The sequence below is a fragment of the Nicotiana tabacum genome, chromosome 15, assembly GCF_000715075.1.
Source record: "Nicotiana tabacum cultivar K326 chromosome 15, ASM71507v2, whole genome shotgun sequence".
Classification (NCBI taxonomy): Eukaryota; Viridiplantae; Streptophyta; class Magnoliopsida; order Solanales; family Solanaceae; genus Nicotiana; species Nicotiana tabacum.
The window spans coordinates 110,118,457-110,130,244 of NC_134094.1; the positions used below are offsets into that span (position 1 = coordinate 110,118,457).

At 34.0% G+C, this 11,788-nt stretch overlaps 1 protein-coding gene across 2 annotated transcripts; it reads right to left on the reverse strand.

Annotated features, from left to right (window-relative positions):
* Positions 1-2,017: 2,017 nt before the first annotated feature.
* Positions 2,018-4,739, reverse strand: LOC107828850 (uncharacterized). Of its 2 annotated transcripts, none has more exons than XM_016656232.2 (2): positions 3,530-4,739; positions 2,018-3,045 (listed from the first exon to the last, which is right to left on the reverse strand). In XM_016656232.2, the coding sequence occupies exons 1-2, from the start codon at positions 4,053-4,055 to the stop codon at positions 2,228-2,230; spliced, it is 1,344 nt and encodes a 447-aa protein (XP_016511718.2). In that variant the 5' UTR covers positions 4,056-4,739; the 3' UTR covers positions 2,018-2,227. The 2 variants fall into 2 exon arrangements, with proteins under 2 accessions (XP_016511718.2, XP_075087209.1); XM_075231108.1 differs by having other exon boundaries at positions 2,018-3,042; positions 3,530-4,725.
* Between the last annotated feature and the right edge of the window lie 7,049 nt (positions 4,740-11,788).

The following is an 11,788-nucleotide window of genomic DNA, read 5'->3' on the forward strand; positions in this document are numbered from 1 at the left end:
ATATGGCTGATCTGTTCACCAAATCTCTACTGACGTCAACCTTCAAGAAACTAGTGTACAAGATTGGAATGTGAAGGCTCAAGGATGTGAATTGATGCTCTCATCAGGGGGAGTTAATACGTGTTGTACTCTTTTTCCCTTACAAGGTTTTGTCCCACTGGGTTTTTCTTGCAAGATTTTTAACGAGGCAACCAAAAGGCGTATTTCTAAACATGTGTACTATTTTTCCTTCACTAGGATTTTTTTCCCATAGGGTTTTTTCCTAATAAAGTTTTAACGAGGCACATTATCTATGGACATCCAAGGGGGAGTGTTATAAGAAAAATCAAATTATGGTGGATGTCTACTCTTCCTCCGTGATCTTCTCAAATGTTTAATGACATATTCAATGACATATTTCTATGCTTAATGACATATTCAATGATATATTTTTCTTCACTTTTCATGCCTATATAAAGACCTTGTAATAGATAAGAAAATACACACAATTGAAGAAGAAAATCTCTTCCTTTTCTCTATCTCTATTTCTTGTTCATGTTTTACTAAATTGCTTTTATTTCATAACAACATGTCTTGTTCATGTTTTACTAAATTGATTTTATTTTATAAGAGAGATTACTTTAACCACCTTTGTCCCACTAAAACCTAGATAATCCCCTTCGTCTTTAATAAAAATATATACTTCTGGATGAGGATTAACTTTGTTTTATAGTATTAGTTTAACAAAAGAACTCAAATCCACAAGCCCCTGAGCGGGGACAAATTTAACATAATAACAATTTCAATCGGTATCTGAGATGACATAAATCGATCGATGGATTTCCTCGGATGGGACAATTATGCAGAATAAAAATTGAGCAATTGGGACTTAAGATGATATAAAAAGATTCACTATAAGGATAAAGCCAAAGTCCAGATAAAAGAATAAAATATATAAGAATCTACAGCCACAAACAAAGCAAAACGAACAGTAATTTCAAATTTGATGGAATTGTCACTTGCGAAGATAAAAAGGAAAAGATGGAATTGTAACTTGCCAAGCTATAAAAAAGAATAGACAACTTGACAAATTGACATGTTTCTACAAGTTTCCTTTGGTTATCGTCAAGATGACATAAACATCCTAATCTTTTCATACCAAACTCCGCCTAAGAAACCTACTTTTTATGTTGCTTTGTCATACATCCCATGGATATATATAATGTAAATCATTTAGTACCAAACTATGCCTAAAAACCTGCTTATGTCGTACCTGTGTCCTCTAGTGCAAGTGTGAGTCAGAATTTATATGTAATTTTTCAGTAATCCCTAGCTAGTTTCGCCCCCGCTAGTGCTTCATATAAGAATTTAACTTATCCCTCTAAGTTTCAATTTACGTGAACCTATTTTTTTTAGTCCGTGCAAAAAAGAATGACCTCTTTTCTTATATGAAAATAATTTATCTTTATGCAATGATTTATAGCCACACAAAATATATGTGCTTCATTTTACACCACGAGTTCAAAAGTCTTCTCTCTTTTCTTAAACTCCGTATCCAGTCAAATAAGTTCACATAAATTGAAACGGAGAGAGTATATTCTTTAGGATAGTTAATTTTACAATCCTACATTTAATATATTTTACAAGGTTATTTGTTTTATTTTTAAGTTAATTACTCTTTCCGGTTCACTTTAATTGATATTTTAGTTCTTTTCACACGTATTAAGGAATTTATCTTTTTAACATTAATTAACAATAAAATTGACCATATTAATCTTAATTTATTCATTGAAAATACAACAAATACTTCTAAACTCTTTACCTCAGGGCAATTTTAAAAAAAAAATTAATTTTTTCTTGATATTTGAAAAAAATCAAATAATATGGATCACAAAAAAAGACCCCAAAAAAATCAATTTAAGGGACCGCAAGGAGTACCAAATTAAACTTTTTATCGGTAGGAACCAAATTAAACTTAATTACTCTTTACAAAAAGTTACATGTTTGCTGTTAGTAAACATTATACAGGACACACAAGTTAAAACTCTGTAAGAAACCTTTCACTCTTCCAAAATAATGACAATAACAATGTCAATAATAGATCCCTGCCTACCTCTAATCTTCCTACATGTGAAGTACAAAGTACAATAAAATTATGAACCAATATCTAAAAAGAAAAAAAGTTGACTATCTTTCAAAAAAATAAAGATAAAAAATATATGAAAATATTTATAAAAAAAAGAGAGAATTAACTAGAAGAGGGTGGATAATGGCTGGAACTGCTCCAAAATGGTGCAGAAAAATTGGAGCTGTTGCTGCTACTACTACTGCTGGTGCCTTGATTTTGATTAGTTTGTGGCCTGTAATAACTAGATTGCTGACCTGAAAATAGCAGGGGATATGAAGGAGAGGAAGTAGAAGAAGCTGCAGAGTTACCTAAAGAAGAAGTTGTGTTTGAATGCAATACAGCCCTAGATGAAGCAAAAAACATTTGCTCCACCAAACTTGAAGGCTGTTGTTGATCAAAAAAATCAGCAGGATTTTGTAGTAACTGTGAATATTCCCAATAATCTCTTGTCATATCTGAACTTTGGATTGGCTGCTGATGATGATGAGGAGGTTGGAAAAATGGTGTTGGTTGAGATATTGGAGCCATAAATGAAAATTGAGAAGCTGAAGTTGAGGAACTAGAAATGGCTAATCTTGTAGTAGGTTGAGAAGCTTGAATTTGTGGTAATAATCTAACATTTTCTGGGAAGTTTAGTTTGGCTCTGTTGCCTCTGAATCTTAAAGCAGCTTCATCATATGCTCTTGCTGCTGCTTCTGCTGTATCAAATGTACCTAACCAAACTCTAGCTGCTTTATGTGGATCTCTTATTTCTGCTGCCCATTTTCCCCATGGCCTTTGTCTTACTCCTCTGTATCTCCTTCTCCTCTCTCCTCCTGTTTCTTCACTTGTACCACCAGCTGCTGTAGTTGCTATTTCTGCTGTTGTGGTTGTGGTTGTGAAAGCTGGAACTGTTGTAATGGTGGAAATGGTTGGTGCCACCATACTTGTAGCTTCTTCTGTCAAAATTTAATAAATCATACTTAATCAAAATTGAGGACAAAGAAAAAACAAAACTTAGTGCTAGATATTTGAAATGTTAAACTCGAGATTTAATTAAATATAGTTATGGTAATGCACTGTTCACATCTTTCAAATACATGCAATAATACCATCGAATAAAAATTAGCATAAAACTAAGAAAACCTCAAAAAAGAATTCGCTTAATCTTTTTTTTCTATTACACTGAGGGACAGCAAAAACGAGCAGAAATGGGACAGAAGTTTTATGAAGGAGTGTCAAAACTGAACTTGGGAAGAAGGAAGCAAATCGAACTAACTTCATGAAATAATTAATATAGTATAAACAGTGAGAAGAAGTAAATGAAGTTGAGAATGAATAGGAAATTATGCTCTTAAGCACAAAGATCGAAAACTACAAAACAGAGGACAGGACAACAAAAAATAAAAGCACAAAAGAACTAAAGAATGTTATGGAACTAACCAGCTTTAACAGAGGAAGATGGCAAACCAGCTCTAAATTCTCCAAACCCTCCATAAATCCCTTGATGACTTTGTTCCAATATCTGAGTAACACTTTCTTCTTGATCACGGCTTCTCTTTTGTCCAGCTCTAGACCCTGAGCTAGAAGAAGAATAAGCTGAAGATGGCGAATTTGCTGAATAAATACCAGAACCACCACCGCCAAACGACGACGTAACAGAACCACTGATATCGGGTCGGTAATTCGAACCCGATACCACATGGGTCAGCGCTGTCACCATTGCCGACATCTCTCTTGTCTGACTGTACCCTGTAAACATCGGCATCGCCGAAGAAGTTGATAGCAAATAGTCAGCTTCCTGTTGTATTTGTTGTTGAATCATTTCTTCGAAACATTGGTCGCTTTGTCCATAAGGCTGAGCACCGCCTTCTGCGGCGGTGGTTGTAGTAGTTTCTGAATCGCCTGTATCTGTAAATCTGACATACTCGCTGGATTTTCTTGGGTTCGCCACCTTTAATAAGCACATGTACGACCCGCTTCAAACTAGACAAAATTACGACAAAATAACACCAACCCAGATGTTTTTTTGGTGAATTATAAATACCCTTTTCAGCTTCTCTTCAACACAATACCGTTTCTGCAGAATCTGAAGCCACCGACTTTGAACTCTGACAAAATTAATTTCGTCGAACACTTTCCGTAGCTCAAAAATAAGACCAACCCAAAACGTATCTTTCTGAATTGATGGGCTTCCTTATGGTATTTGACTTGATTTGGAGCACATGCACACAGTAGAAAACTGAATTTTTTTACAGATATAAAATTTTCGAGGAGATAACTGAGAAAAATTCCCTTACAAACGGCTATATAAGGAGGAAAATTCAAACTTGAACAGCCGTGAAGAGAATAGTTGAATCTTCGTGCTACTTTCTGCTAATAGAAGTGCACGAAGTTTGGTGCCAATCTCTATATTGTACAAAGAATAGTTAAATATACTCAGCTTTGTATTTTTATTAAATTTCTTTAAATAGTAAATAAAAAAGAAAGATTTGATGCCTGCCAAAAAAACAACAATACAGCGACCGACTCAGAGAGGTATGTTCCCACCGTTAATTGCACTTTGACTGAAAATGATGAAGTTACATGCATCTGCTTTCGACCTTTCGAACTCATGTCGGTTTATACAAGGAGAGAGAAAGAGGAAGACAGTGTTTAAAGAGTTCATCTTCAACTTGAATTCTCCTTTTATCTTTTTCTTTTTTCCTTTTTTTTAACTCTCCTCTCTTTTCATCTTCAACTTGGTTCAATTTGTTTTTTTCAACCCCAACTTGGTACAATTCTTTTTTCCAAACCGTTGGTTCCTTTTTATTTTTTCCAACCACAACTTAGGTTCATTAAATTTGTTACGAATAAACTTCTTACAAACTAGCGGTGTAACTTTGATTCTATCATATTTTTAAATTTATGTAATCATATTTTTTTTATTTTTAATAATAAATTTTATAATCACACAAATATTATAATTATTTAAAATCACAATTGTTAAATGATTTATGGCTACAAAAATATAATGATATATTTGAGACCAATGCTCCTGCCGGTCACAAATATTAATCCTTTTGACAAATAATCTAATTAAATAAGGAGTAAGCAAAAATTTAAACAAACGAATAATATGGACCAAAGGTAATACCATCACTAATGACTAGATTTTGAGATTTTTGCATTTTGCTTTGATGGCTTTTGACTTGGTAATCGGAATAGTGGGCTTTGACTTTCACTTGTGTTTAACAACTATTTTCAGAAAATTACTCGGGGTGGACTTTTTTGGGATCATCGCTTAAATTTTTAAGTTCATAAAATAAATTTAAAAAATGCTTTCGGCCAGAATTTTGACAAGCGCTCCTGGTTATTGTCATATTTTGTTACAAATTCTAATGATCAGAAATTTTTTGGTGATCGCCATATTTTGTGGCTAATCCTGATGATCACCATAAGAAAAATTCTGGCAATTGTCATGTTTGGTGACAAATTCTAGTGATTACTATATGAAAAATTCTGACAATTGTCAAGAGCGCTTCCCAAAATATTGATCAAATGCTATTTTCCAAAAAAGTTTCTTACTGGGGTTAAAATTTAAATGGCGGCAACGAATAATCCTATTTATGCAAATCCTGGAGTACTATTTAGGATTTTTTTTCCATGATTAAATAGGTGCCCTATCTGTCGATATTTATTTACTAAAACATTCCTTAAAAGATTAATATCAGACCTATGTGCTTTGTATAATTTAGCTGTATACAATTTACATTTTGTCTACCTGGTATACAGTAGTTATATATTTAAATATGATATAAATTAATTGAATCACTTTATTGTATACCAGTAAGAGATACAAAATGTGAATTATATGACCCAAAAGTATACAACTCACCTATCTGTTAGGTATTTTATAAATAGTTTTTCAAAATAGATAGAGTTTAATATTTTTTAGAGGGACATTCTTGCCTTTTTTGGCCGCATGCGCAAAAAAAAAAAAAAAAAAAAAAATCTAAGTATAATCTACTAGTGAGGTTTGGGGAGGGTAGAGTGTACACAGACCTTACCCCCTACTCTGGGGTAGAGAGACTGTTTCTGATAGACCCTCAGATCTCTCACAACCTTTTGGTTGGAAGTGGAGAGTGCTCACCACTAGACTAACCCACTCTTTTTTGGCCGCATGTGCACACTGCATAGATATCTCTATTATTTATAGGAAAAAATTATTTTTCCGGTAAAACCATATATTTAGTGCGTATACGGTTTTTGTGCATAAAACATCTAGTGCCTTTAAGGATATAATTGAATGGTAGTATGATAGTATCACGATTCTGAATTTAAATATTTATTATTATTTCATGTTTCGATTAAATATGTAAAGTACTCATAAAGGTGTGAAAACAATTTTTATCATGTTTATAGAATAATCGAAATTAACTATTAACCATTCAGATCAAATGATTATTGTAATCTAAGTTGCTCGGATTCGGGTGCGGGTGTCCGATACGGGTGCAGATCTAGAGGTCAGATCCTTCATGATCTAAATTTAAAGATTCGGGGGTACGGATCCAAGTACGGATACGGGTGCGGGGATTCGGCTAAAAATAATTCATTTATTTAAAAATAAAGTTATAAAAATATGTATAAATTATGAGACATGTGAAAAACTTATAAGGTATTCCGAGAAGGAGAAAATATTGAACAAGAGTAGCATTTTAGAAGGAGATAAAAGGAAAAGGACTGATATAGAAATTTATATATACAAGGTATTCTATTTTCTTCCATATCACCCTATCTTTTGATTTGTTTTTAAAAATCATAGTATCTGTCCCAAATTTCTCCGTTGATTTTGGTCAAAGTACCCAAAATCGGTTTACCAGATCCAACACGGATCCCACACCCATACCCACACCCACGTCGTGTTGACACGGGTGCGACCCTGAAAGTGAAGAGTTCGAGTAACTTAGATTGTAATCACAATCAAAGAGAAGATATTTAAAGGTTTGACTCTTTCATTTTGAGTGTACAGAATATACGTAGAAATACTAGAAGTAGTCATTATAATCAAGCTATCTCTCATAATTTTCAACGTTCATGTTTATCAAGAAACAAAATCGTAATTGTACATTTAAATTGGATAAATTAATGATGCAGACATTGTTGGGAAGAATATGTCTTCCTGTTTATCCATTCTTGGGATATTTCCACTAAAGCGACTTGAATCTCAGTATTTTCATTCATGGAAGCAGCATTTAGCTATTAGTTTACAAACTAAAAGAACTTTTTTTATATTGTAATGTAATTTTATTTACAAAAATAAATCAAACTATAAAAGATTGTAGTACCTTTTATACAAGAAACTGTAGATGATTTGTTTAAAACCGGGTAAAGACTTCAAACTTGGCCATTTTTTGTTGGGATGTTAGACAAGTAACAAATGCCGTAATTCTTTCTTTAAAAAAAATATTTTTTTTCATAAAACACTACATTTAGAACCCAATTATCATTCTTATTGTTGTTCAATAGTTACTAGCTTATATCACTTGCATATACAATCAAGGAGAAATACAAAAATACAGAAAAATAGAATGCTCTCGTTGAGAGACAAACTCAAGATCTCTACTTACTGTGCGGGTGGTCTAACAACTGAGTATAAGAGCTTGTTGCTCTCTTGTTTCAGTTCAAAACAATTGATTTTCTTGTTGCAATACTACATATGAATTTGTTATAAAAATTAAATATATTTGTAATGATAATTTTCTGAAAGTATAGCTGCAATAGCGTAATCAAATACATTGTATATAGCTACTCCTAGTTAATTCGTCATTTTCTTAGGAGAGAAGAAGTGCTATTCAAATGCAGGCATTCTTACATAATCACGACATCAATTGATTGACAAACGTTTAGGGTTGCGTCGCTACATTATTTAAAACCTCTCGCCATTATTTACAGAAAAAAAAATGTCAAACTTGAAGATTGAATAATCTTTTTGCGTTTTCCTTATATTGAGCGCTATCCATGTTATAATTAAGATGACTTGTAATTTATCTAATCTTTGAACTTGGGAATTTGTAATGTAGTGTTCCGTACGGTCAAAGCACGACTCTTGCCAACATTGATCTCTAAAATAAACAATTTGCAAAAACTAACAAAGTAGTTGAACAAAGTAGTGATTCACATGACGATCTGGCTTCGTGTCCTCTCCCTCTCAACTCTATAAATATTATTAGTAGCATTTGTTTTTTCTTCTTCTGTAGCTCTCTTTTTGGATACGTGTTTGTTTGTTTGTTTAATACAACACTAAAAAGGGAAATGATTACAAGATTCTCTATGAATTCGTATCCCTTTTGTAAAATGTAATCTCCTCATTCTTTTGTGTATACTTCTATAAATGGGCCCTTAAAACTTTCAGGTCATATATAAACTTAACACGCCTTTAAAAATGAGGAGACATGTAGCGGAAACACTTTAACTCTTTAATAAAGGGTGTCATTTGGTTGTTTTGGAAAAATTATTTTATATCTAAGAAATAAATAAATATATGTATTATATATACTATATTAAAAGCACGAAACCTTTAGCAAAATGTCGGTTGACTTTTTTACCCTTTTAAAATATCGTTCACACTAGACAAAATAGTCATTTGATTATTCTCCTAGCTAATGTTTAGAAGTTTTAAATTAAATCAGATATATAACTTATTAAATCTTTCCTTATTTGAATTAAGTAAGAAGTCCTTGTAATTAGGACTTTAAGATACTTAAAATTTTACCTTATATAAATTTTACAATTAAAGTATGATTAAATAACATCAAATCTTTATGCCTATAATTTTTTTACAATTGAACGTTGTTTTTGAGCAAAAGAGATTGTACAATCGTGCTAAATTTTAAGTGAACCATTATGATGTAAATCAAATAAAATAAAGAAAATATTAAAGAAAGAGGAAGCATTTTGCTTTTTTCTTTATCCCAAATCAATAATTAACCTATAAATGCTATGAGTAGTCTACGTGTGATTGGTCCACTGACTATTAATTTTATTCTCTGATCAATAATTTGCTTAAATATAAATATTATTATATATTTTAAAACATAATTAGAAACAAATAATTATAAAAATATTTAATAATAGAAAGAGAAAGAGAGAAAGAAAAGTGATTGACAAAAGTAATTTACTAACACTACGACAAACATAAAATCTAAAAGTTCGATTTTTCATTATTTGACAAAAGAATTTTTGTGGATACAGATATAGTTTTTAAATATTTTATATATGGTGTGAACTAATATAAATAACTTGAATCCTAAAAAAATAAATTATTTCTTTTAGTGATTAAAAAAGATAATTAAGTATTTGAATTAAAAAAACTAAATATAAAACAAAATCAATTATAGTATTAAGAATTAAATTGGTTAAAATGCAAACTTGAAGAAATAAGGATGAAATTGTCACGACCCAAAATCCAACTAGTCATGATGACACCTAACTCAACCCGCTAGGTAAGCTAATTAACAACTATCCAATTCCAATGATATTAATAAGACAATTAAACAAAAGGAATTATCTGAATCTTATACATTTCCCAAGGACTGGTAGTACAAATCATGAGCTTCTAAGAATAGAGTTTACAAATCTGAAATGAAGTAAATACATCTTCTGTTTGAAAAATACATTAACAGAGTTTTATAAATCTAAGGTGTCACGACCAGAAATTTCCACCTTCGGACCGTGATGGCGCTTAACATTTCACTTGCTAGGCAAGCCAACGTTAGAATAATATTATCTATTTTTAAAACAGTTTTTATATTATTAATAATCAAGGAAACAAAGGCGGAAGCAAAGTTTGAAACATAGTGAAATAATCCATAAAAATAACGGTGTCTAAATACTATCCCAGAATTGGTGTCACAACTGCACGAGCTTCTAGAATAAATACAAATAAAGGTCTAAATAAAATAAAGCTGTCTGGAAATAAACACACAGCTAAAGTAAAATAGACGGGGACTTCAGAACTGCGGACGCCATGCAGTTATACCTCAAGTCTCCTCTGGTAGCTGAAATCCGAGCAAGTTTATGGTACGCCGCTGTGAACAACTCCAAAATCTGCACAAGAAGTACAAAGTATAGTATCAGTACAACCAACCCCATATACTGGTAAGTGATGAGCCTAACCTCGACGAAGTAGTGACGAGGCTAAGGTGGTTCACTTACATTAACCTGTACGCAATATTAATGACAACAACAAATAATAAAAATAAAATAGGTAACTCATTTATAATAATTGAAGCCAACTCAGCAGTCATAATCCATTATCATTTCAACCAATTCTGTTGCAGCGTGCAACCCGCTCTCATAATATATTCACATTCATGCACTAGTTTACATAGGTCACACGAGTCACGAGCAAGCTTAGTAGAGTCTGAAGGATCGGTACGGAGATGTCTGTACTTATCTCTCAGAGGCTATGAAGTTTAGGAACAATATCACTTCTTTTTTATTCTGTCGTGCGATTTTATTCTATCATCGATGATTGAATCATTATACTCTTATTCTCTCGCAGATGGTGAGAACACGTAATACCTCTACCAATGGATAGGGACCAGAACCCTCGGTGGCAACTATGGCCAGGGGTAGAGGTCGAGGCCGAGGTCGTGCTAGAGGCTGAGGCAGAGCTTAGTCCAGAGCTCGAGCAACTGCACCTGTTGTAGAACCTCAGGTGGACCTTCAGGAGGAGGTTCCAGTTTAGAATGTACCAGTTGGACCAGTTCAGGTCCCGGAAGGATTCATAGCCACTCCAGTACTTCAGGATGCGCTAGTCCGTTTGGTAAGTTTTATGGAGGGCGTGGCCCAGAATGGTACATTTCCAGTGGCACCAGCCGTCTCACAGACTGGGGGAGGAGCAAAAACTCCAACTACTCCCGCTCCGGAGCAGATGGCTCCCCAGAATCAGGCTCTAGCAGCCTCGCCAGTTGGGGTAGTTCAGCCAGTTGTTGCAGTACAGATCGGCGATAGGCCCGCCATGTCTTTTGAGGTCATATTGAGACTGGATAAGTTTACCAAACTTTTTCCAGTTCACTTCAGTGGTACACCTTCTGAGGACCCACATGATTATCTTGAGCGCTGCCATGAGGTGCTGCGGAACATGAGTATAGTTGAGACCAATGGGGTCGATTTTGCTGTATTTCAGATAATGGGTTCCGCCAAGAGATAGTGGAGAGATTATATATTGACCCGACCAGTCGGATCACCTGCAATTACCTGGGAGCAGTTCTCTCAGCTAATTCTGGATAAGTTCCTCCCTATCACACTGAGAGAGGAATTCTGCAAGCAATTTGAGCGTCTACAGCAGGGCAGTATGACTGTTACTCAGTATGAGTCCCGTTTTGTGGATTTGGCCCGTCATTCTCTCCTTTTACTACCTACGGAGGGAGAGAGAGTGAGGAGGTTTATTGAGGGACTCACTCACCCTATCAGACTTCAGATGGCCAAGGAAACCGGAAGTGAGATTTCTTTTCAGGCAGCTGCTAATGTCGCCAGGAGGATCGAGATGGTTCTTGCACATGAGAGATGGCATAGGTCTAATAAGAGGCCTCGTCAGTTCGGTGGTTTCAGTGGTGCCTCGTCTGGAGGCAGGGGTAATTTTGGTAGAGGTCATCCTCCCAGACTGTTTCATTCAGCACTTCATGTATCTCCCGGTGCTTCAGGGAGTCACGGTCC